General features: G+C 44.9%; 2 protein-coding genes across 3 annotated transcripts in view; one reads left to right on the plus strand and one right to left on the minus strand.

Moving 5' to 3' along the window:
• Positions 1-11,129, minus strand: part of ppp1r14bb (protein phosphatase 1, regulatory (inhibitor) subunit 14Bb) — a 37,700-nt gene extending 26,571 nt beyond the window's left edge. The window contains exon 1 of the mRNA XM_063186247.1: positions 10,387-11,129. Within this exon, the coding sequence (XP_063042317.1) occupies positions 10,387-10,584 (198 nt within the window). The 5' untranslated portion in view covers positions 10,585-11,129. The remainder of the gene's footprint in view (positions 1-10,386) is intronic.
• Positions 11,130-22,695: 11,566 nt separating this feature from the next.
• plcb3 (phospholipase C, beta 3 (phosphatidylinositol-specific)) overlaps positions 22,696-27,500 on the plus strand; it is a 118,067-nt gene continuing 113,262 nt past the window's right edge. For both annotated transcript variants that reach the window (XM_063186248.1, XM_063186249.1), the window contains exon 1: positions 22,696-23,725. In XM_063186248.1, coding sequence (XP_063042318.1) covers positions 23,627-23,725 — 99 coding nt within the window. In that variant the 5' untranslated portion in view covers positions 22,696-23,626. The remainder of the gene's footprint in view (positions 23,726-27,500) is intronic.

Below are 27,500 nucleotides of genomic sequence, written 5' to 3' on the forward strand. Positions count from 1 at the left end.
TGTTATTTGCCATTTTGTGAATGAAAGGAAAATTGCTACATAAAAGATACACAGTGGCATGGAACTTAACCCAGTACCCAGTGTTACCAGAATGGCAATAACCAAGTCGTAATGTATTACAAAAGGCCATGTGCACTGTCATAGTGTTCTAGTAGTATGGTAGTAGTTTTTTGTTCTCGTAACCCAATGGACACGTGTAACCGAATGATCCAAATGGTTGCAGTTCTGTCTGGTAGCATGCAGAGGCATTTTAAAAATGCCTGTTGATCTCCCCTCTGGAAACTTTCTGTGTTTTTGAGATTTGCCAGGCCAAGGTCCATCTACCAGTGCAGTGCAAAGGCCATGCTACCTTACACACGCACACTACTTGCATGGGATGAAAAAACAGGCCAACAGAAAGTTACTGACATGGGCTTTATTGGTTAATACGATTACCATTGTCGTGACCCGAAGTAGCACCAATTACCCCATGCAGTAACTTTTACAATGCTTTCAAGGCAATACATATTTCAAGCATGAAAATGGTGTGTGGTAGTTTGACTTTCAGTTTTGTGTTAAATCTGATGATTCCCTGTTTGCAGCACAATAAATACATGATAATAATAGCCTCGACAATTATTTTGTCCTGTGGATTGAGAAAGTCTCATGGACAAACATTTTATTTTTTATTGCGGTCAAGTGCACTGGAAAGGTTGCTGTTGTTATTATTTTTCTCATATCTATCACTCAGGCACACACTAGCCAGTCCTCCTAATCATCTGGGACACCCGCTATGATACATACACTCCCCTCTCAGTGGGAGTTTGTTATTGTGGCTATAATGTCTTTCTCTCTATCCATCCTGCTTAACGAATCAGGACTACGAGAAGTACAACAATAACAGGAAGTATTGTGTCTGGGCCATTATCACTATTAAGTAGGTCAACAGGGGTAATCTCGATGTTATCACACCACACCAGAGTGTCAACGGGTCCAAGAATGAGGCTTTTTTTGGCAGCCTGTTTTTATTATTCAGTTATGAATTACTTATTTTGTCCAGATAAACCTGAGTGACTTTGTGCGGTCGGTCAGTCAATAAACACCTTCATCTTCCAAAAGACCCTGAGGTGTCTAGAAACTGGACATCCATCCAGACAACGGTATGAGACTCTGTTACAACTCAAAGCATTCTCAGGAAATAAGTGTCATACGTATTTCATTTGTGGCAACATGTGGGGTAGCCTACATGAGCTGTGTTGTTCTGAGAAACTCATTGTAAACAAAAAAGGGAAGGACAGTCCTTCATGCATTTAGTCAATGAACATTGTCGTTCAAAAACCATCAGGTGTCAAGAACCTGGAAATCCTTCCAGTCAACAGTATGAGACTGTTACGAGCCAAAACATTCTACGGACATCCGCAGACATCCAGGGATATCGGCGAAGGTGTTTGGGGTTGTAACCGTGGAATCGAACGTTGGCACATCGGTGCTCTGCACTTTGTCTGTATCAGTGTAAGAAGGCCCTAAAACACCTGAGTTGTCTGGAAATTGTGCAATGGTATGAGACTCTATCAAGTCAATCTATTCCCAGGGTATCACATGCACTTTCTGGTGAAATGTGGGGTACATGACCGTACATGAAACAGCTAAATGAGATGCAAATGTACTTTACCTCCACCACCCAAGGCCTGAGGCAGATCCCATATATAGGAGGATTGAAACGTTGCCTATATGCAAAGTAATAACATGTTTTGGGAGTATATCCAGTGTGCACACCACTTTCTTGCACCATCTACCATCATCTACCAATTCTGGATCTGTGCTGCACATCCTTGACTTTCAGACCTCTAACATAACATCCAAGCCTAACCGCAGAGATACACCAGCGGCGACGCGATTCAAGCGACAGAGTGTAGCAGCAAGCGATACGAGAGATTGAGGAGACTAGAGTATGTCCGTACAGGCAGAAGGCAAAGCATTCAAGCATTCCCATTGGCTGTGGTCACTGACCTCTATACAGTCATTGGCTGTCGCGGCTTGTCGCCGAACCGCGTCATAGAAAGTTGAAAAGATTTCAACTTCAAATTGTCGCGCTCGTCGCGCAAATCGATCTAGTCTCCAGAATCGCTTTTGTCTCTCGACTCAATACAAAGTCAATTACTTCCGTCGCTCGACTCGCTCAGATCGCCGCTGGTGTATCTCTGCGGTTAGGTGTTCGATTACAGTTTTGTGTTCGAAACCTGTAGTGTGACTGACACATCAACCCAGTCATCTGTCACTATTCTGAGGAAATGACTGTCACACCCACTCCATAGATTGAGGTAATTTGGTACAACGTTGCGAAAGGCACTGTGAGAAAATCTAAGGTAGGCATGAGGCTGTGTAGATATGCAAATCTGTGAAATAAGAAAAACCTGTGACTACGCCAACCACCCAAAAGCTGAAGCTGATCAGACATGCCTGGTAGATTCAGAGAACAGTAGTAGGACAAGTCCCCCAAGTCAACTCTGGGAATAAGAGGGGGAGGAAGACAAGTCCAATCGGTGGACCAAGTCCATGCCATATGTTGCTGTAGGCACGCCACAATCAATCAAACAGCAGGTATGCTACCCACGGTGTTAAGACGAAAACCCAGTCACATTCTATTAGCTATCTAACAGTCTGAAATGGCTGCGCCGCTAACAGTCTTAATACATAATTCCTCTTTTATCTGATAGTCTTAATGGGTCAGTGACGTTTCAGTAGTAGCACACGTAAAGGCGGCGCAACGACAACCAGTGCCACTATTGTATGTTTTTTTGTTGTTGTTTGTTTTAGTGGACTATCTACGTAAGGACCATATTTATTGCAGCATATCAACCACCAATTACTAATTAAATGATGGGCATTAAATGTCGTTACTCCACTTGACGGCTGAGCCCAAAAAAACGTCGGTCACCCTGTACACCCAAAGACAGCATTTTAAACACTCTGAGCATGCTTACATATTCAAATGAAACTTTGTGGGCATTTGGGTGGAAGAAAAGCTGGCAAACACTAATCGTAGTTCTTTAGTTCAGGGCTTTCAGAGATATCAACGCCAACTGAATGCAAATGCTGCTGAGGAAAACAAGGCACGGCCTATGGAGGGTCAAACTCTGGTTTGCCAGCAAGTTGAACAGAGGTTACGGCTGAGCATTTGTGGCAAAGCACTCATGCCATTGCTAACGCTAACACACACACACACACACACACACACACACACACACACACACACACACACACACACACACACACACACACACACACACACACACACACACACACAATCTCTCTCTCTCAAACTATGGTCATTAGGGAAGCAGGAAGCATGAGTCGCTTGGCAAAAAGGAAAAAAAGAAAAGAAAAAAACATAACTCCCATGTGATTAAGGGAGTTCATTGTTCACCACGCTCTCCCTCTCTCTTAAGAAGTTAAATCCATCCTGTGAGTAGGCATGGAAGTCGGAAATTGCAGGAAGAAAGAACGAACTACACTGAGTGAGTGAGAGAGAGAGAGAGAGAGAGAGAGAGAGAGAGAGAGAGAGAGAGAGAGAGAGAGAACGATGGAGGCTGGCTGGCAGAGTTCTCTCGGTTGTGAGTTAATTGCAGGTTGTGTTGCTGCAATTACGCCAAAGCTCTTCGGTCTAATAATGAGAACATGGCTGCTAGTGCATCACAGGTCTGGCTCATGCTTCCCCTCCACCGCACTTCTGCGTTCACCTTACTCCACAGTGACACACCACCATGCCCCTTTGACCTTCTAGTTAGAGCCATGATGTCACAGCCAATCAATAAGTGCTGACCTTCAGTCCAAAATTACTTGGATGGATGGATGGATGGATGGATGGATGGATGGGTGGATGGGTGGATGGATGGGTGGATGGTAGGGCTGCTCGATTATGAGAAAAATCAATATCACGATTATTTCAGTCAATATTGATATCACAATATTTTTAGACGATATTTCTTTTAAAGACAAATTAATTGTGCTAAACAATTCACAATCTTCCCTCCCTTCAGCAGTTGGAGTGGAGGGCCATAGAGAAACACACAGTGGTGTTCTGCATGAGTGTTGGGTAGCAAGTCTGCTTTGTGCTCGCAATGGCTCAAGTGGAGGGGAATGCATTGCGCTTAGCGTAACCTACCTTTTGGCAGTATAGACAAATGACAAAAATATTGTATCAATTGATATTTGAAATTGAAATTGAAATTGAAATTGAAATTTGATATTGTTTGACAGCAATATTGATATCATGATATTAATACGATATATTGCACAGCCCTAATGGATGGATGGATGAATGGATGCTGAGGATGGATGGTTGGATGGATAAATGGTCTACGTGCTGCAAGAGAAGAGTTAGGAGAGTTGCCTTTCCTCTTGAGATACTGGTTGGCCTCGGGGAAAAATAAGTGAGAGGAAAAAATGGGGAGAGAGGACGAAAAATACAGTATGGAAAGTGTGAATCCCCAATGCCAGATTTCCCCAGAGAAATGTTTTGACACCGAGTTCACACAAGCACCCGTGCACACACACACACGCACACATACAGCTTTAGAAATGATCTCTTGAAAAACCTACATATAGATACACATAACTGCGCAATCTCACGGAAAACCTCTTGAGGAATGCCTGTATTCCACAACATTGTAGCACACATTCCAGTTCCAGCCATCCCAGTTCTCTGTCCATATGAGGCAATTTTTGCCTCTAGTCTGGTTCAATGCTCTGTTTCAACAATGGGCAGTCATGGGTGAGCGTTTAGGGCGTCAGACTTGCATCCCAGAGGTTGCCGGTTCGACTCCCGACCCGCCAGGTTGGTGGGGGGAGTAATCAACCAGTGCTCTCCCCCATCCTCCTCCATGACTGAGGTACCCTGAGCATGGTACCGTCCCACCGCACTGCTCCCCATGGGGCGCCACTGAGGGCTGCCCCCTTGCACGGGTGAGGCATAAATGCAATTTCGTTGTGTGCAGTGTGCAGTGTTCACTTGTGTGCTGTGGAGTGCTGTGTCACAATGACAAATGGGAGTTGGAGTTTCCCCAATGGGCTTTCACAACCTAGTTTCCCATGCGTTTATTTACATATTGCACCAAGAAAGGCTTGGCTTTCCATGGCTTTAAATGCGCTGATGCTATTAACCTCAAGTTAACTTGTAACCAACACTTAACAGCCGCCTTTCAATGGCCCACTCTGCACTGAAGTGCTGGAGGTTTTCACAGAATTAGCATCTTCTGAGCCAAGACTTTGCATCGCGTCTCCTCTTAGCGGTTGCTCAAATCACACCCCAGACATTCCGATCTGTTGATACCAACTTAAGCCTTGTCCCGAAACTGTGGCTATTTTTGGGGAGACTAGTCCAACTCTTTTACCTAATACTGGCTGGACCATGTTCTGGTTGGACAAACAGAATGAGTTACTGTACTGGGAGACCCGCAGGCTTATGATTCCATTGCAATCGGCTGTGTGAGCACAGCGTGCAGCTTGCTCATTAAGCTTTCTTAAAAAAAACTTTTTCCATTGGAATGGAGATCATAAGCATTGTGCAGATGTGTTTGGAGAAGAAGTAATACATGTATATTCATCATGATGGAAGTACACCAGTTGTACATGATGTTACATAGTTGTTACATACCAGATATTCCACTGTACCTAATGAGTACCTAGGGAGGGTTTGACTTCTCTTCTACTTCTACTACTACTTCATACACCTCTGATCATTAGACTCTATGCTCTCTGCTGGTGAGCGTGCCTTGCCATTCTTGCCTTCTAAGAGCTCCAGACCATGCACACAGCCCCATAGCTACAAATTGGAAAGAGACCCATTATACAGGTTACGCTAATTGCAATGGGATGTCAAAGCCTTATGAGAAAGTTTTAAGTTGAGAGTTCGTAGTGGTATCTATCTTCCCAGACACAAAGAATGTTGGAGAGGAGATAAGATTTGGCACTGATGGCCGAGTTGAGCTGTGTGCCTGCAATATCGACACGCAGCAGCGCAACACTTTGGCACACAACACGGAATTTTGTCACCATGGAGTGGCACAAAAGTGACGTTATTCTTGTGTTTTTTCCATGAGGCACATACGCTTTGTTTAGTGATGCATATCACTGGTGCAGGAAGTAGGCAAGCAGCTTAGGTCCAAGCTTGGATGGGTTTAATGAGATCTCTGAGTCTTTCGAACCAACATTGGTAAAGTAGGTCAAGCTCTTCCAAATGTGCGGCTCTGGTAATGGTTACAATGTATTTTTAGCACTTTGTTTTGTCTGGCTTGGTTTTGTTTCTTCTATGAGACAAATGTCTTGTCCCAGCCTTCTAACCATTCCAACCTTCATTGACAAGGTCATCAGTCAACATTTCCTCTATGGTGACTGAACTTGATGTAACATTGATGGGTGTGCTCAACTTTTAAAGTAAAATAAATAACTTTGGGTGCTCGTTAAAAGGACTACACACTTAAGAACTTGATTACTAACTGTTAAATGAGTAAATAGACTCAATTTTGTTTGACAGGGACGTCTTTAAGATTTGTATCATCTGTCACATTCTACCTTCAAAGCATTCAGGATATATGAAGGTGTGAGCCAACAAAAAACTTGGCAAGATGACTAAACAGATAAGATAAGACATTATTGCGATTAATCACACCTATTGCTCCACCAATGGCATTATCTTGCCAGGCAGGTTTTGAATCTCCGCTAGCTAAGTGGCTAGCTTGCTTACTAGGCGAACACTACGAATTACACAACAGAGCCACTTTTATTTTTAAGATGGGTAAGCCCGTAAGTCTGCACGTAAGGCCTGATTTGTTTGCCTTGCCCTTTATGGCCTCATTATGTAAACTCTTCGTATCGCCGTGATTGGATTAGCGGGCACATGGCGATTAGCCAGCAGCGGCTTACTTCGTGGGCCACACTAGTGCTCTGAGGTAAAGGAAAGGAAAGCATCGCTGCAAAGAGAGGGGAAAGGCTGAATGATGTCAACAGTTGTTGCCTGCTAGAAAGTATTTGTGTGTGTGTGTGTGTGTGTGTGTGTGTGTGTGTGTGTGTGTGTGTGTGTGTGTGTGTGTGTGTGTGTGTGTGTGTGTGTTTTGAACCAACCTGGGAGGAAGTTAAGTGTATGTGTGAAGAAGTTTGTGGTCTCTGCACAACTTCCTCTGTGATACAAAGCTAACATGTTAGTGTCAGCTACACTGTAGTTAGATCATCACACCTCCAAGAAAATCAGTAATCTTGAAACCAGATCTTTCACTGAAACTTGTTTAGTTTGCGTGTGTGTGTGTGTGTGTGTGTGTGTGTGTGTGTGTGTGTGTGTGTGTGTGTGTGTGTGTGTGTGTGTGTGTGTGTGTGTGTGTGTAACAGAATCACAGACTGACCCAATTTATTGTGTGTGCACACCTAGTCCCAGTCATGCAAAGTACACCTACTAATTTGAATTGTATTTGAATGTGTTTTTTATCATGGATTCAGAGCCTTGGACATACTGACGCCATGATAGATCAAACCAAACGACCTACGCACAACACATAAAGTCACTTACATATAAGCACATACAAAGATAACATCGTAAATATGAGCAGAGAGGAAACAGTTGATCAGCAGTGGCAGGTGGGCCAAGTGTGTGTGTTCGGTGTGCGGTGTGCACATACGTGATTGTGTGTGTGAGTGTGTGTGTGTTTGCGTGTGTGTGTGCATGCGTGTGCGTGTGTGGCTTCTCTCTCTCTCTGTAACACGAGTAGGCCGAGACCACAGGTGTCAAACTCCTTTTCCGAGCAATTTTCTCTAAAGGTCTCGAACAAACATGCAGCAAGCCAAAGTCTACACACACACACACACACACACTTACAAATCAATGTTTATGGAGACATACCCATAAGATGATGGTAGAGATATGGATTTGTGCATGCACACAAACACATACACACACACACACACACACACACACACACACACACACACACACACACACACACACACAAACACATACACACACACACACACACAAATGGGAATATGCCTTTTTTCCCTGCCTGGCATGTGCTGGTGCTCATAACAACTCACTTCCTTTGTCTACTGGTATTTCCTCTCCACTCTGATTCATCCCTGCTCTATCTTTTAACCCCTTTGCTCTTTTATGACTTTCAGTGACCTAAATAGTTCCCTCTCACACACATACACACACAGGTTCAACATGTTAGTCATGCTAAAAACGCTCGCCAGACTGGTCAGCGTTAACAGCCGCCCTCAACAGTTATGTTTGGCTAGTTGCCTTTTCTTGCTAGTCCTCATCCATCTTCTTGGCTTTGTAGGTTTCTCCCCCGAAGCTTTGGGAATGCGCTGACTCACTGGCCTAGAGGCAGGAAGTGAGTGATCTCTGCAAGTTTAACTCGGTTACTCTTGTGGGATTTCGGAGGCCATCACATGTAAGCCATTAGGCCAACCGAGTCCCAACATAAGTCTGCCATTGTTGGCTCTCACTGGACATGTTTGTCAATGTCCAAGCTCATGTGAGGTGCAAAGGGTGACCAAAAGAATAGTAGGCCTAAAAGAAAGAAAAAAAATACTGTCTGTCTGATAGGATGAAACTTTTTCACACAGGCATGAAACACAGAAGATGAATGTCTTCACTTCAGGAGGTTAGGAAAAGCCCACACAGAACACAAACCTTGTTGTTTCACTGGCCAAAGGGTGCTGCTGCCATGGCTTTTCTCTTCTCAGATACAAGGCCATACCTTAACTCTCCGTCTTACAATAAATAACATTGCACACCTTTTTTAGATAATGTGCGATTTTCCGCTGAGATCTGTTTGCTTTTTACGCACTAGGCCTATAAGATATCATCAGTGACCATAAGTAATACAGCTACGATGCGTTTCTGTAGTCGATATTCAGGTTTCTCACTGAGGTAAAAATGAAAACATGTCATTGTTCTAAATCAATTTGATAGGGCTGCTAAAGAGCCGTGGAACGTGTGCCAACAAGTTCCGATAGCGACAAAAGCGCACGTGTTGGCTAAACGAAAACTCACTCCAGCGCTCCCCTCCTCTTCCCGCGATTCCCTCCTTTTCCTCCCCACTTTTTCTCCCTCCTCGCCTCAATTCTGTTCCAGCACACAGGCCTTTCCCTCTCTCCCGGGAGCAGCCACGTCTCTTGTTGTTGAAGGAGCATCCTGCTACTTCAGTTTTCCACTACTACAGAAAGACCAACCCACGTCCTTCCCCAGCTGTGTGGGGGGAGAGCTCATACAAAAACGATTTTTTTTTACGGGGAAGAGGCTCTGTCTTTGCCTCCAGCTGGCTAAGCCTGTGACTGTGGTGGCTGAATGCCACGCTGGCTTTTCTTCTGTCTCGAGGCCAATCTATTTGCATTTGGAGTAATTTCTGAATAACAGGAAAGGGACGGTGGCCAAAGGCCATTGTACATCTCCTTTACCACAGGTCCCTTGGGGTATTTACCGTTTTAATGTCGCATAATGATGAAGAGAAATTAATAGGAAGCGCCCCCAGAGAAGGTCAGTTTTGTGTTCGGCAGTGTGCGGCGCTGAGGAAATCGGGGGAGGGGGATGAGGGAGACAGAGAGATCATTCGTCTCCACCACATGTTCTCTACTCTTTTGTTAACGACTATGGTAGCGTTCCTTTACCGGTAGTTATTCGTTTTGTAGCTTCGATCCCTGGTAAAAAGAACCATGCGTGTTGTAACCCCACCATGGACGACTGTTGAACAGGATTAACTAGACTTATTCTCCAAAAGAACACCGTAACGCGGTGTCAACAATCAAAGGTTAAAATCACTCGACTCGTACAAACTGTCTGAAGTGTAGGCTAACTGATGGGAAATGCTGCCTCAGACAACCTTAGGTGCTTAGTACTTGAGTTAAATCCTATATCATGCCGTGTTGTTGTCTGAGATTGAACACGGTAGTCTACCCGTGCTGATTTGAACAATGGTGCAGACAGGTAAGCGGCGGTGTCCAAACAATGCCCTCTCCTCTCCAACTGAATTGCTACTGAAAGAAATACCTTTTGTTACAACGAAGTAATATCTCTGTTGACCACTTCAAGTCGGAGCAACGTTGGACATGAACTATAAAGTGGGTAAAAGAAGCCAGATGTCCAAGTTTAACACGTCCCACACAGCTGATCGTTCCCAGCGCAAGGGCGCATTATTTTGATTGACATCGATTGATTTGGCAATTATTTGCCATAAACTGCCACAGGTAGCCCATTGCCGCGGGTTCAGCTCTGAATGCAACCACTGTGTCAGGCAACCTTTTAACAAATTACTAGTAAGATACAAGCATGCAACATTATTACACATCAGTAGGCTATTTTGATCATTTATCGTTCCAGATGATAGTTGTGCTGGCCTCGCCACTGCATCTTACCTCACAATCATACAGATCCGTCAGTTGGTCTATAATCCATTCTTCAAGGTTCAGTCTCTTTCTTAATTCTTTCCGGTCATATTTCACAGTCACCCTTCCCTGCTTTCGGACTGGGGTCTCGGGCTCTTCGGTGCCGGGGGGCGTCTGGAAGTACACGCGGGGCTGTGGGCTCGATTCTGGGCTTGTTACCGCCGCCATAGTCCGTCAATGTCCTCTTGGTACTGTGGGTGCAAACTCGGAGGTGCTCTTTTCTTCTCCGCGACGGTGTGCTGGCCAGTCAGCTTTGAAACGCCGCTACAAATGTGCTATTGTTCTGGATATGCAAATCGGCATGTCCTTTGACAACTTTACGCGTTTGGAATTACACTTCAAGATCAATAGAAGATACATGCGTTGAGGTTTGCTACTAGTAAATAACGATCAAAGACAGTCAGCCAAGCAGTTCGCATCTACTGTAGAGGAGCTTCAGTTCAGTTCTCTGTTTTGAATCTAAAAGTAGCCTACCTCTGTTGTTAAGTTCTGTCAAACCATGCGCTGCTCGAGCGTGCCTATTTGGTTACGAGAGAGTTCCTCGTCGAAACAACTTCGGGGGGAAAGTTCACAATGAAAGGAACTCGGAACGACAAAAAATGAACAATAATGGTCTATTAGTAATTCACCCAAATTATACGTTCTTTCTCTCTCCTGTCCGATCTCTTTTTGTCCGTCCCCTTCCCCTCAGCTTTCCTGCTATGCTTTTCTGGCTGATCGCTGCAGTGTGCGAATACACCCCCTCCTTCCACAATCTCTCTCTCTCTCTCTCTCTCTCTCTCTCTCTCTCTCTCTCTCTCTCTCTCTCTCTCTCTCTCTCATCCACTCACATTAAATAGGCTAAAGTCACAGAAGTTTATACACTCAATTTGTAAACTCTTATAGAATTACCAAGTAGTCCAGAATAAGAGCATTTTATCTCAACAAAGATCTTCAGTCCCCCCCCCCAAATTTTTTTTTTTTTTTCATTATTAAATATATACTGTTTTGTTCATGTTATCTCATAGAGCATTTTCCTGAAATAAATAAGCCTAAATGTTACTACTACCCATCCAATATTCTGCCATTGACAAAAGTGTCTGTATGTAGTTAGTTGTGTATAGGCTACTAATAGAAACAGTGTGTCTGAAAGAAAGAAGGTGGGGGGGCATTGAACAACCATTATGTGCTTAACCCTTTAGGGGAGCAGCTAACCAGCCTTTCAAGTTCTGAAAAGAGCCTGGCTTGGGGATCTACCTCTGGGGCAAGAATGCCCTATTCTACCCAGCACTCAAAAACACCATGGGTATTTAGATAACGCTTCCTTTTAGGGATCACAGTAATACATGCCTAATTATTGTCCATATAAGTAATTTCTAAAATATGTGTTAAGCAAAATCAAGGCCTATTAGCTCCTTATCATGATAAACAAGAAAGGCCTCATAGGCTGAGAAAAAAATGAGAAAGTGAAAGCCCAGTTGGGAATCTCCAACTCACATTGTTGTTGTGACACAGCACTTCACATCCCACAAGTGAACACAGTACACTGCATAGAACAAAATTGCATTTATGCCATGCAAGGGGGCAGCCCTCAATGGCGCCACAAGGGAGCAGTGCGGCGGCACGGTACCATGCTCAAGGTATCTCAGTCATGGAGGATGGGGGAGAGCACTGCTTAATTTTGCCCCCCACCAACTAGGTGGGTCGGGAGTCAAACCGGCAATCTTTGGGCTACAAGTCTGACGCCCTAACCGCTTACCCACGACTGCCCTCAAGAAATTACCAAATGGGGGGGGATCTGTGTATATCAAATTTGTGGCAGATTACCTTTATGGGCTTTTATTTTTTCAGTGGAATAAGTGTTGTAACAGCTGTGTAACATGTGTTAGTATTGTACTTACACCATACATTTACTTCCACGTTTACTTTGTTTTGACACCTCTGATTGTAGGATTCACATGTTAAAAAGTGAAACAAAAATGAGGCACACTTTCCTCTGCCTAAATCAAAGTGCTACCAATGTATATTAATGGCCAGGAAATGCCATACAGTTGCATTATGAGTCCTCAAGCAGAGTGGCAGCATTCCTTTAAGGCAGGAGCGACTGGGTCTATTGTGTGTACGTCACAGCAGGGGAACAGACTCCCTGGTGAGAGGAGCCCAAAACTTTTAATTAGTGGCGTGTAAAGGAGGAACCACGACGGGGTGTCATGTCGATACGATCTACACATCTAGCTGACCTACCATGCCATTACAACCCATTACTGTAGTAACCAGAGCCGCTGACAGCTTTGGCCAGGCCCGGGGCAAAATCCTCTGAAAGACAAACGGGACAAACCACTTCTGAAAGTTCATATATGAGTCAAGGCAGGTTAGCGAATACTTTTAGGGATATAGTCAATGTTGAAGGTGAAGACTGTGCACATCCCAGGAAAAGGTGCAGAACAAAGGTTCAATGTAACTTTAGAGAGGAGTCCGCACACTTACTATTCGTTTCGACTGTTGTCAAAACTTTATCTTATCCTACCATGGAATAAAAAAAACTAAGAAAAAAGAAGTTTAAGTGTGCAGACAACTCACTCTAAAAATATTGTGTATGTTAACGAGGCAAGTGGTAGCTCATCTTGTCCAAGTAGCCCATCTCATCAAATCCTCCTTCACCTCCTCCTCCTCCTCCTCCTCAGTAAATCTTGCCTCCATATTACAATACCACAATCCAGTAACCACTAGGCGTCGACGGCACAGGGTGCAATGCAAGCTATTGGTTGGAAACAACTACTGTGTGGCTGACTGGCTGTCTGTCTGACTGTGGGGGAGCCCTAACAACTGGGGAGAGTCTCTAAGATGTAAGCATAACCCCTGAACGATATGTGGAATAAATTATTCATCGCGCGGCGTCTGGATCTTACAGTCCAATAGGCCCAGACATGCTTACTTTGACACACTTTGAAGGTACGCACGCATGCTCCCACACGGAGGACCATTTGTACACACACACACACACACACATGCACGCACGCACGCACACACACACACGCACGCGCACACACAAACACACACACGCACGCACACACACACACACACACACACACACACACACACACACACGCACACACACACACACACGCCAAGTATGTCTCATTAATCAAGATCAGTGAAAAACACTAATAAATCACGAAAGCACAATGATCCTATATGAAAAAAAAACAATCACGTCAAAGGGGAAATAGAATGTTATTGTTGTTGTCGTCAAGGTTACGCAGGCACACATGCCCCATGTGACACGCACACTTGGACACAGCTGAGCATGTGCGGGCCCTTTTCTCAGACATACACACGAGACAGGGGTCACTGAAATGCAAGACATGTAATATTTAAGCTGTAGTAGAGGCGGTGCCTGGGGAACAGGAAAGAACCTCTTCATGTCAGACCGACTGTGCTTGCAATGCAACATGGGAAACCCCAACAGGTCTTTGTTCCCATGGCCACTGATTTCATTAGAGACGTCTGTGTCGAGGGAGCACTGCACCGCAGTAAAGCTGCATGGGCTTGGCGCCGCTGTGTAGAAGCTCACGTACTGTATCTACCATACACAGGTATAGCCGACAAGTGGGACAAAGGGGTCAGTTATCCCAGGGCCCAGGGAAAGGGGTGGGGTGGGCGGGGCCATCAGAATTGGGTCGCCATTACACTTTATGTACAGTATTGGAGGGCCTTTTAGATGACTTTGTTCCTGGCCCCGCAAAATCTGTCAGCTGCCCTGACTGTACATGACACATCATGATGCGCTGTCAAAGGAGGAACTACCGGTCTTCGCAAATGGTTTTGGAATGACCTAACATGTTTTTACCAGATTCTTGTGAAACAGAGAAGGCTGTGAACGTATTCAGAATGAAATTTGCAGACACGTCAGTGGGTTGTATGTGTCCTGTCTTTGACTGCCAAAATTCTCAGCTGCCAGGGAGTTCAGAGTGTGTGTGTGTGTGTGTGTGTGTGCGTGCGTGCGTGCGTGCGTGCGTGTGCGTGCGTGCGTGCGTGCGTGCGTGCGTGCGTGCGTGCGTGCGTGCGTGCGTGCGTGCGTGTGTGTGTGCGTGCGTTTGCGTGTGCGCGTGTGTGTGTGCACGGCATGCACGTCTGTTAACAACCCGTAATCATTTAATGAGGAATTGAAGGTGACAGATAGCCAAGGGCATGAGGAGAGAGCTGAGTGGCAGTTGCTTCCTTGTATTCCTGTCTAGCAAGGTTTTTTTTTTTGAGAGGTTGTGAGCTATTGGTCCACGTATGACTCATGTCGTATGATTTACAGTGCCTTGAACACTTGAAAGTGCATCTAAACGGGATGTTTTGGCCAAAAACGGTTTTGGCAGATATGCAATGTGTGCCTAAGTATCGTGGGGACCAAAACAAAGTCCCCACTAAAATACAAAAATCCTGAAAGCATTCCTTTGTAGGACCCAATTGTGTCAAAAGTGCCAAAACATTTCTTTACAGACTGGAAGGGGCTAGGAATGGATTGGTCTGAGAAAAGGTTGGCATTCTTCTTAGTGTTAGTGTTCTTACTGTTAACGGTAGCGTTGATATGAATGGGAGGGCCCCCCAAAAAAGGCAAGAATATATACTGTGCGTGGAAGGGCAGAGGGTTCACAGTCTTAATGCATTAGTTCTAACACGCAAATCTGCTTCTTAATCTTCACGCCGTCAATGAGCTCCCAAAGTCATCCACAGTAGTCAGTTACCGGGGCAACCAACTGGGAATTTGAGAGTTCAACGGTCAGCTTCTCACAGACTCCTGGGTAATGAAGGCCAGTATCCCCCTCGGGTACACATAATCACAATTTGTACTGCAAGGGGAGACAAAATAAGCATTGATTCCAGAATACTTGGCAGCTCATGTTGAAACCAAAGAACAGCTAAACACTTCCACATTATTGTGATTCCTTTTTTTGGTGGCTATACTGCCATCTGTGGGTGACGCTCATGTATTTGTGGACATCCGAGGGTGGCTTCAGAACAAATTATTTCATGGCTGAAATAATAAAAGACAACAAAAAGGATTTGAAGTGTGCCGACCTCTCTCCAATAATTAAAACAGAACAAACTGTAATGAGGTAAATGTGCTGGTTTGATTGGATAAACATATCATATTGCACATTACAACTAGCTTTTTCCTGTGGAACAATGATCCATGTAACATGTTTTTAGAGTTGATGTAAAGCAGAAATATTCGAACAAATCCACTTAAATAGACCAAAAAAAATGGCACAATGAATAGGAACACTTCCAAACATTGCTGACAGTGGCATTGTGTGGAATGAGAGAGAGAGAGAGAGAGAGTTAAAGAAAAGAGAAACACTGAGGCGACGAGGAAGGATGGAGAAAGAATGTGGAGGGACTGAGGGCGAAATCGAACTATATTTAGCCCAAAACTCATTACTTCAGAGGGAACGTGTGTGTGTGTGTGTGTGTGTGTGTGTGTGTGTGTGTGTGTGTGTGTGTGTGTGTGTGTGTGTGTGTGTGTGTGTGTGTGTGTGAGAGAGAGAGAGAGAGAGAGAGAGAGAGAGAGAGAGAGAGAGAGAGAGAGAGCAAGTGTGTGTGTGTGTGTGTGTGTGTGTGTGTGTGTGTGTGTGTGTGTGTGTGTGTGTGTGTGTGTGTGTGTGTGTGTGTGTGTGTGTGTGTGTGAAAGAGAGAGAGAGAGATAGATATTGTGTGTGTGATTGTACATTTGTGTGTGTGTGTGTGTGTGTGTGTGTGTGTGTGTGTGTGTGTGTGTGTGTGTGTGTGTGTGTGTGTGTGTGTGTGTGCGTGCATGCGTGCATGTATACATGCACATAACTCATTAATTCAGAGGGAACAAGTGTGTGTGTGTGTGAAAGAGAGAGAGAGAGAAAGAGAGAGAGAGAGAGAGAGAGAGAGAGAGAGAGAGAGAGAGAGAGAGAGAGAGAGAGTATGTGTGTGCGTGCATAAATGCATGCGTGTGTGTGTGTGTGTGTGTGTGTGTGTGTGTGTGTGTGTGTGTGTGTGTGTGTGTGTGTGTGTGTGTGTGTGTGTGTGTGTGTGTGTGTGTGTGTGTGTACAGGGCCACTGACAGCTTTGACTGGGCCCGGGACAAAGTCATATGAGAGGGCCCCAAACCCAATACATGCAATGGAATGAGGAGACAATTCTGGGGCCCCTCTCTCCCTGGGCCCGGGACAACTGTCCCCCCTGTCAGCTTCCCTGTGTGTGTGTGTGTGTGTGTGTGTGTGTGTGTGTGTGTGTGTGTGTGTGTGTGTGTGTGTGTGTGTGTGTGTGTGTGTGTGTGTGTGCGTGCGACGTGTGTATCCATGCGGGTCTGTCTACAGGCTGCCAGCCAAGTGTGTGTGTGTGTGTGTGTGTGTGTGTGTGTGTGTGTGTGTGTGTGTGTGTGTGTGTGTGTGTGTGTGTGTGTGTGTGTGTGTGTGATGGGGGAGTGAGTTGGCTTCTAAATTAGGTAGCAGATAGAACTTATGAAGAATGGCATGACAAATGGATTAGGGGACACAGGGCTCAATAAATCAAAATCATGGTGTGTAGGGCTTACATACGGTCCACTGTCCTGCAAAAATGGTAGGGGTAGGCCAGTGAGTTAACAGATGTGGGTTACACATGCGCAGCAAGAAACAAAACAGGCTGAAAATGCACAATATGTCGCCACATTTTTTTACCATTCTTTTCACTAAATACACATCATTCGTGTGAATGTGACGATAGACTCTGCCTGACGAAAGAAAAAGTGTATTAAATGAACACCTTGCTAGCCTATAGTACTGTACGTAACTTCTACTGAATTGTTTATTGGGCTTTTCTTGCCTTCATTAGATAGAGGAGATGGAAAAGTAATGTGAGAGGCCGAAGAGGATCGGGAAACGACCACAGGCTGGAATCGAACCTGGGTTGTGAAAAAAGTCAGTGGCCCATCTGTTTGAGCCATGGACAGGGACCTGTTTTTTTTTTGGGGGGGGGGGGTCAATTTTATTTAGACAGGACAATGGAGAGTGTTACGGGAAATGAGTGGGAGAAGGACGGGGGAGGATTGGGAAATGAGCCGGGTCGGGAATCGAACCTGGGTCGCCCTCGCAGCAGTCCAGTGCCCAGGTGACTTGAGCCACAACTGGGTCGACAGGGACCTACTTCTTTATTTCATCTGGGGCATAGTAACACTGGTAAAACCGCCAACTGGTTTCAACGCCCTGATGAAGACCCAGTGTGGGTTGAAACCGGTTGGCGGTTTTACCAGCGTTACTATGCCCCAGATAAAATAAAGGGTTTTTCACTTATAACATCTTTGTCGACCTGTGGAGTTGCCTGAAGCTGGCCCTAGTGCCACCACGTTCTAAATGAAAAGATTTTAGTCTTCTTACTTCAAGAGCACCTACTGTTTGGAGTCTACAGAGTTGGAGAAGAAGAGTGCTCAGAAATCCTTCTCCTTCCAGGGACCTACTTCTGTTTGATTCTTATTTCCCTACATATCATGGCTAGGTCTGGTCTTCGGGGGCAAATCAATATATTACATGTGTTTCCAGACAACATGAACAATTGGTGAATGGGGCAGGGACAAGGGAGAGGGCTAACTGATGATGCACTCCATTAGGGCTGCACAATAATAATCGAAAATCGTGATAAATTAGTGAAATCGAAGTTGAAATTTTAATCGTGATTTAATCGTGGCAATAGTGACCTACTTTTGAGAGCGTCCTTGAAGACAGAACATACTGACAGGCTGGTGTTTCTGGTTTCATGCTATTGCCTTTACATAATTATTACAATTCATTTTATTTTGCTCATCCTGTATGTAGTTCATTCTTGGTTATATTTCATCTTGGTATAATGTAAAAAAAAATCTGCAAAAAATCAATGATCGTGATTAATAATCGTGATTACGATTTTGCCGAAAATAATCGTGATTATGATTTTTTTCCATTATCATGCAGCCCTACACTCCATATGAGCGGACTACACATCACCATCAGACGTCAGCAATTGCGTCATCATAAGCCTGCCAACACCATCATTATTTTATTTATTTTTTAATCAATCTTTACTCAACCTGCTTTGTTGTTCAAAGGCCAACTTCCGATAAAACTCAGTTTTACTCACTCCTTTCGAAGATCGGACGGTCACCCCAAGTTAAACTCACTTGCAAGGCTCTCATAGCGGTGCGTCAACTCTCCTGGCTGTGTTTCCCGGTGTTTCCCAATTTACATCAATAATGCAGAGAAACGAGCGAATCACGAAAGCCTTTCTGTGTTTCGTCACGTCGAAAGAAGGCGTTGCCCACAAAGGTTTATATCGACCCATTTATCTAAAAACATGTCGAGTAATTTTTTTCTGCTTGTTTTCAAAACAAGCAACGTCTGGTGGTCCGAAACATAGCTTAGCTTAGCTATCAGCTGGTTGCTACTCTCAGGTACACACACAGCACAAAGCCTCATACATAAAGCCTGCTCACTCCGGTTGCTCCGTGCCTACAGCTCGCCTAGGGGTCGCTGTCGAAAGAGCACAGCCCTGAATGGAGCCTGCACGCCTCCGTTGGCGCCCCTATAGTGCAGTACCATCCGGGGAAGTGGCGACTCTGTTTCCCATTACATTCTCTCCCAAGGCTGGAGGACTGAGCCAATCAGAGACGCGTTTCTTTGAGAGCAGGAGGAGTGAGCCAATCAGAGACGCATTTCCACGAGAAACACGGAACACTCTCTCGTTTCTCCACAAGCCACCTTGCCAGCTTGCAAAAACGTCTTGAAACAAAGCAACCAGAACGTTTTTTAAAACAGGACCAACGCGTAACACATTCAATAACAATTGGGAACACGGCAATATTAATTAAATTACGTTGAGAGGCGATCTTTCAAGTTCAAGTGAAGAGTTCCAAACACTCTTTCTGCTTATACCTACAGATGTAATGATGCCTTGTCACCGGTAGGGGGCGGTGTTGCATAGCTCTTCTCACAGATAAGGGAATTTGGAGACAACACAAGGCCCTCTGTGTTTTTAACAATGGGGCTTTTGAAGCATTTTTTCTCCCTTTGCCACTGGCCAACATTTTTTGCTTTTTACGGAGTAACGCGATCACACAGTCCAGCTACTGGTGACTGAGTCAGGACTCTTTCATTAACGTGAGAAGAAGAAGAAAGAGAGAGAGAGAGAGAGAGAGAGAGAGAGAGAGAGAGAGAGAGAGAGAGAGAGAGAGAGAGAGAGAGAGAGAGAGAGAGAGAGAGGAATGTTCTTAAATGCCTTAGTATTGTTATGTGAATGTTCTCTGTACTGATTCAAACAGGCATGTCAATAAAGCAAACTTTATTTGAATTGAATTGAGAGGGGGGGGACATAAAGTGAAAACAAAGGCAGAGCTGAGCGAGGTCTAGATGCCAATGTGGTTTTGTAAATCATTAAAGGAGGGCATTGGGGTCGTATTCTCTGGGCCACAGAGTAATCTGAGGTCATGACTCAGTCACTGCAGATGCACCCACACAAGCAGGGCCACCGACAACTTTTACCAAGCCCAGGACAGTCATCTCAAATGGCCTCCCACACAATGTAAGGAGGAGCCCAATTCCGAGGGGCCCATGTCCCTGGGCCCGGGACAACTGACCCCTATCGGCTTCCCTGCATACAAGGCCCAAAGAAGCAGTGAATTACAACCTCAACGTGGCCTACATAGGACTTTACGATGAGTTATAGGTGGGGTGGGGAGGAGAGACAGCAGTAGAGAAGACCAGTGAATGAGGATATCTATACTGCCCTACAAAGGCAAAGTGCAGTAACTACACCATAATTGAAACTGAGAATAATGCCTTCAGACTTTCTATTAGATTGGATATTGTAGCCGCGGCAAATTTGACATAGCAATATCTGTAAAATGGGACACATTTCGATCATAACAGCTTTGTCACAAGATACAGCAGGTGTTAAGAAGAACATTTTCTAAACTCTAAACTCTATTCTGACAAAATACCGTAGGTAGTTACTGCACTTTGCCTTTTTAGGGCAGTATAGTCGGGTCATTTTCAACCCTCCGAGGGTTAAATCCTTTCACTGTGGAATAAATCTTCATTCTCTTGCCTCTACCCAGGCCTCAGGGTTTGGGATCCCAAACACAGAACGGGGAGGGCGAGCAAAACATAGGCCTCTTATTAGACAAGCGGAAGCTGGTAGTTTGTTTACAGGTCCATCATGTCGATGACAGCAGTTGTAAAACCAGCTTTCCATCTAGCTTTGGTTACTATTTTAAATAGTTTATATCAGGGCCAGGGGTGAGGAACCCTTTTCATTTGAAGGGCCACTTCAAATGTCATTAAGTCCTCCAAGGGCCGTATTATGAACACAAATCAGGTTTCCCTCCAGCACTTCAGGTCTATATTGAAGGTGGCCACCTTTACAACCCCCCTCCTTCACTAGATCCCCTGAAAATATAACTTAATTGTATTGCAAGTGTAATTGCCAGGATTACTTTACAAAACATGTCATATTTCAAGTGAAACTGCATAACAATGAAATCATATTCTGGACCGGATAAAATGGCCTAGCGGGCCGTAAACGTTAGAGGTTTAGATCAACGTCTTCCACGAGAAAATGAGTAGACGTTCCCAGACTATATCAATTGTGATTGTCAGACGATACCCAGGTTAGGTCTCTGAGCGAGTCCTGTTCTGTTAGACCCCCTCTGGTCTCTCATTTGAATATTGTGAATCCTCAATGTGTGTTTACATAACATCAAAAGCACAATGCCAAGACCCCACAGCTGTGCTCGACAGGCTAAATGGGCTAAATGGTTGGTGAGTTTGTTGATATGCACAGCGAGGCTGGATTTTGTATTTTGAGATAATATCTAACCTGAAGGTTTCAACACATCACCACATTGGACAGAAATGGACAGAAATGTTATGATCATCTGCAAAGTAGGCCATAGCTTCAGATAGCCTATAGGGACAAGCCTGTTTGTGTTTGGGATGGGTTCTAGGTATGCTGACTGCTATCAAGATATGTGTGTGGGGTGTGGATTAACCCAGGGGGTTCCCAAACTTTAGCCTACTTTTACAAGGCCGTCCATATACCAGTAGATTCCAGCCAAGGCCCCCCTTACATGGGTTGTGCAGGCGTGCTATACATTTTTTTTTCGTGTACCCCTTTTACGATCATAGTCTATGTATGTGTGTCAGTGTCCCATAGGGATATATAAAACAACTATAATATTCATAGTTGCAATAGATTATTATGCAATTTTAACTAATTGGAATATTGTTTAGCTGATTGTGGTTTATTTTGGTGCATATTAATTAATAAATTATTTATTTTGATGTGCTATACTTTTTCTGCCAACCTTCCCATCCCTTCACGGCCCTCCAGGGGTCCCCGGCCCCTACTTTGAAAACCACTGGTCTAGGCCTGTGAAGCAGTGTCCCACTGTGTACAAAATAATAACGATAATAGTATAATGCTATGCTGTATAATGCCTAGATTATTATAATGCTGTTCTTCACTAATGAGAATATTGTTTAGCTATTGTTGTTTTGTTTCCTAGTTACTCAGTTTATTCAATTAGGCCTACTTATTTGGTTGTTCTATAGCCTAGTTTTCCTGCCAACTTTCCGCGGCCCCCAGGGGTCCTCTTTCAAAACCACTGGGTTAACCCATATTCACAGGTGTGGACAGCGCCCAAATTTCACAGGTCTTTTTTGCAGTGCCGCTGACAGAGCTGTCAAGTGCACACACAGTCTTACAGTAAGGAGACCAATGAAATTCAGCCGGCCATACGTGGCTCCCAAACGACAGCTGTAAGGCAGAACGTTGGAAACCACATTCATTGCACATTTGTTTATTAAATAGGCCTAGGCTACTCGAAGATGCTCGAGGAAAAAGAAGACCTTTCATGTTTGTGTTTCAGCACGCGAGCGAGTGTAACCCAAAACATGGCCTGCAACGTCAGTGTAGAGTTCTAACCATTTAGACAGACTGCATTGATCAGACCTGTTGATACTCGTCGAAACGGACAAGGTTAACCACAACCTCTTCTTACCAGAATCATTCTTGTCTTGGTTATCGGACGTTCCTTGGGTCTTGGACAACACCCAAATAGTTTTGGTGAAAGAAAAATGTCAATTAACATTTTAAAATGTACAATGGTAGGGCCTTGCCTGGTTAACACCAGACCTAATCACAAGTCTTTCAGATCGAAACGATTGTGTAGAACTAAAGGCAGTATGGGAGTTCCCAGGCTAGGTAGGGCCTACCAGATGCCACAAATAAACACAATAAACTGTGAGGTTCCACCGCTGCCATCTATTCTTACATTTTCGCTTTCACACATAGGCCTAGGCCTACGAGCTCCATCCAAATCCAATAAAAACATCAGTGTCCAATCCCTCTCTAAGTGAAATATGAACTCAAAAGAAACAGCCTGAAACACAGAAATGTATAGGCCTAGTTCAACACGTGTCATATTTGAAATTCTTTTAGGGTGGTGTAGTTGAAATGAATCCTAGAAAACGTTCCCTCAAAACTGCCCCTTTAAGAGAATTGCACAAAGTATTGGATAATGTCTTTACCCTATTTTGTTGAGTTTCTTGAGTTTAATCCCGCCATGGCTATCACTCAAGCAGGAGAAACACGCCTCTTACAGAAGAATGGAATGACAACGTTAAATGCCCGTCTAAAAAGACGAGGAAAAAACACTCCCCCGACTGCTCGTTTTCCCTTCACTTCCTTACTCCCTCGCTCTCTCTCTCCTTCCCTGCCCTTCTCTCGCTCCCCTGTCTTTCTCACTCGCTTCTTTCCAGAAAACATGAAGGGAAAAGAAGAGACTCCGACGAGGACAAAAGTCAAGTGAAAGTTTCAGGAAGCCTTCGAAGGTGTGTTGAAGGAGGACAACTTTGAAGAGTGGATGGACGAGAGGAAGGCGAAGACATCGGCTCTGTAGTGTGATCAACAGCTTGAACTATAAACAGTGCATGGAATCATAAAGTCCAATCAACTTGCACTGCGTTGCGCCATTGGACACTCGCCGCCCCTCGAACCGTGAACGTGTGACTTTGATCTGGGTGATTTTTGGCAAGGTTTTCCTCTCAGTCATTACCTCTGGTTTAGACAGAGGACTTACGGCGTTTACCGAGCCCACATTCTCCCCGAAAAAAAACCCTCCTTACAAGAAGTGGGTTGACGACCAGGGCAAGACGCCGTAGCCGGAGGAGAGGCGTTGCCACCCGCTGCTGGTGCAGACATGGCTGGGGCGAAGCCGGGGGTTCACGCTTTGCAACTCAAACCGGTGTCCGTCCATGAAACGCTAAAATTGGGAAGCAAATTCATCAAATGGGATGAGGTAAGTTCAGAGTACTTAGTGTCTTTCATGTGCGTAAATCAGTACAAAGTCATCAGAAACGCCAGAAAAACAAACTTGTGCACTGCTAAGATTTCCTCGGATTTGTGATATGTGACACCAGGGCTATCGTGTTAACCACTCGTAGTCGTTTAGCAAGGAATCGCGAACGACTGACACCCCGGGGGCACGAGCGAGGAGGAACTACTATCTCCCGAGTTCTTGTCTAGCAAGTTTCTGCTAAGAAGAAATGGCAAGCAGTTCCCGATAACTTGCTTTCCGCATTGTACGCGCAGAGCTGTAGTGTAGCTGTAAGCATGTCATAATCGAAGTTGTAAATGTAGTGATTTACAGTAGATATCTAGGCTACCTTGTTGCCTGCGCTCTGTGGTGCGTAAAAAAGAACCAACAGGGCTCTTTTGGGCAAAAGCGTTATTAATATAAATGCTACCTATCTGGGAACAACAGTTATACCCACACATGTTTTTTGGGGAGGAGGATCTCCCTTTGGGTGCTTCAGAGGCTTTTTTTCTTCCGCGTATTTTCTCTCTTGGCAACACCGTCTTGTGTGTGTCTGGTCTGGCCCCTTATTGTGCGTGCGCTCAACCATATGCGTTGCAGTGTGTGTGGTGGGAGAGCGTGCTGTGGAAGTTTTGTAGGGGGTTGAAAACCACCTTTTCTCACTTACAGCACGCCATGGCATAATGCTTTCCATCGTATTGTTTGATTAAAAGAGACTTAAGCTGACGCGCATTAAAGTACAGTAAAAGAGCATTGGCGTTGGCCTCTCGCCCCACACTCCACCTAACGACAGCAAGCACTATTGTGAAAGTGGCTATTGGCTCCTTCGCAAGTCTCTCTCTCTCTTTCTCTCTCGTTCTCTCTCTCTCGTCATTAATAAAGACCAGAGTCACTCACCGCAGCTTTATTGCGTTGTTGAATGCAACCACATGCCTTTCCAGTTGTGTGTGTAGATTGGCCTTAAGTAGGCAGGGAATGGATGTACTACAAAGAAGAGATGAATGCTGTTGTTATGAGTATCTCTTTTGAAATGGCCTACCACTCATATCACTAAATTATTGATGATGAAATGCATTTCCTGCCATTGCAATTCCTCATTCCAGTCCATAAATCCAGAGCTATCGAGAGAGAGAGAGAGGGCAACAGGCAGTGATTTAGTGAGTCTAAACCTGACATTGGCATCAAGCATAATGTAATAGCCCAGTCAAAAATACAACAGGGCCGCACGCACGCGCACGCGCACGCACACGCACACGCACACGCACACACACACACACACACACACACACACAAATGCCAGACCCCTCTATGTAAGCCAGCTGATATTGATGTTTTTTTAGAGCGAACATACTGTACCAGCACTGATCACCCTTACTTACCTAGCTGCCTAATGAGAGCAATGATGAGGAATGATCTCAACAGCCTCCTCAACACCTGGATCTCCTGATCGTGAGGACAGATCCAAACCATCCTGCTGACGTCAACCCGTTGATTACTCACTTTGGATCTCCTGTGCTCCTGGGACCATCCCAATCATGCTAGTCTAGGTGTCCTTATTACCATGAATGATGCACACAGCATCTCCTGAAAATTACGACCAATCCAAAAACCATCTTAGATCTCCTGATGACATGAATCCCTTGTATCACTCACTTCTGGGATCTCCTGTGAAACAAAGCATGATCCCCAATCTTGCTTGGTCTCCTGATTACCAGGAATGATTCCATGCACATTAGATCTCATCATGTCAAGGAATGATCCCTCAGTTGAAGGAGAGAATTGTGCACATCACAGGGAAAGGTGCAGGACGAAGGTCAACTGTAGTTTTCAGAGTGAGGAGTCCGCACACAAAAAGGATTCCAAGGAATGATCCTTGCCATGGCAGATACTTTGATGGCCAGACATGCCACAGCCGTATTGGATCTTCTGTGCACCAAGGGTGATCCCACACGATATCTAAATGACCATATACATCCCTGTGTCACACTCGTTCTCTGCTGTTTACCCCAATTGATCCCCTCCACACTGGATCCCTTGAGCACCGGAGAGGATCGCACATTGATCAGCAACAATGTTTAGTTACACTAAGTCAATAGTGATGATCAGAGTCGATCCCAGCCACATTTCATCTCCTATGCCAATTTAAGGAACAATCTCAGTCAGACAAGATCACCCAAAAGAGTGGGGAATGATTCCAGGTATTGTAATGATGACAGGACGGATCACTGGACCACTGGACCACTGATCGGCTAGTAAGAGGACCAATTGCAAATGACGGTGAGGCCAAACGAACTAGAATGACTGGCACCCTGCATATAGTGTTGATTAGGAGAGATCACAGCCACCCAGATCTCCAAACAGTGGCCTCATATTTCTTTCTTTCTTTCTTTCTTTCTTTCTTTCTTTCTTTCTTTCTTTCTTTCTTTCTTTCTTTCTTTCTTTCTTTCTTTCTTTCTTTCTTTCTTTCTTTCTTTCTTTCTTTCTTTCTTTCCCCCTCCCCTCCTTCCCTCTCCAGTAGCTCAGCTTCGCCTGGGGGCTTCAAGTCCCCATAATCCCCACTTGATGCACTGTCTTCTCTAATCAGCGTGATGACATCAGCATGCTCTCTCATTCAATTTGCCGTATCTCGATGCGAGTCTCTCGTTAGTAATTGTGTAAAATTGTGACATCGCCACCCGCAGTGATGCAATAAGCGCGCTGTTGATGGATAACAGAGATTATCAAAGTGCTAATCCCTTCTCTCTCTGGATAATGACAATATCAACAGCTACTTTCCCTCTCCTACTGTACACCAGGGGTCATGAAGGGTTTCTCTCAGCTCGTAGCATCTCAGTGGCCACACGGCTCTAACAAACAGCTATCACCATGACACGCTGCCCTGGGAAGAGAATTTCATTACAGCAAAGAATGTGCTGCTATTTATTTCTGGGGGTGGGATGGGGGGGGGGGTTCCATATCAGATTTTATATGCAGCTATAGAAGGCATTTCCCAGTCATGATCGCCATCTTTGACCCTGCCTAACCCTCCTCCTCCACCCACCTTGACTGCACAAAACACAGCACAAAAAGAACTTTGTGTTCTGCTGAAGACCAATCACATTCTCCTTTGTAAAAGTGTGAAAGATGTTTTGGTTGGTTGGTTGGTTGGTTGGCTGTCCACTCCCGCCTGACCGCACAAGGTCCTTGCTGACTCCTCATGTCCCCATTTGTTATTGTGTAGCCTTTTCAGGGTTGCCAGAATGGTGTGGTTTCCTCTCCAATTGGGCTGGTTTAGGATACCCATCTGTATTTAAAAACGTGTATTGAGCAATTTTTTTTGTAGATGTATGGCCACAAAGGGGGAGTTGGTGCCTCCAGGCAGTTTTTGAGAATTTCTTGGGCTGGAAATCGTCAGTCATATATGGCAACACTGAACTTGTTCATGTCCAGCTGACCTCTGTCAGTAAGTGCTGCCCAGTTCAGTCCTGGCTAGTTAGGGCAGAAGGAGCCTAGCTGACCATTGCTACTGCAATAGGAAGTGGACCTAATCAGAAGGGTGTGCGTGCGTGCTTGCTAGCGTGCGTGTGCATGTTGGCTTGTGGGCGTGCGTGTGTGGTATGCGTGCGTGTTTGTGTGTGTATGCGTATGGTTGGTGCGCACGCGTGTGTGTGTGCATTGTGTGTGTGCTCAGACAAGTGAGAGGCTTCCAGTAATGTGACACTTAATTGGCCAAGAAAAATGGTGGCGGAAATGAGCCCATTGAAACTGAGTTTTCAAT

This window comes from Engraulis encrasicolus, chromosome 21 (assembly GCF_034702125.1).
Source record: "Engraulis encrasicolus isolate BLACKSEA-1 chromosome 21, IST_EnEncr_1.0, whole genome shotgun sequence".
Taxonomy (NCBI): domain Eukaryota; kingdom Metazoa; phylum Chordata; class Actinopteri; order Clupeiformes; family Engraulidae; genus Engraulis; species Engraulis encrasicolus.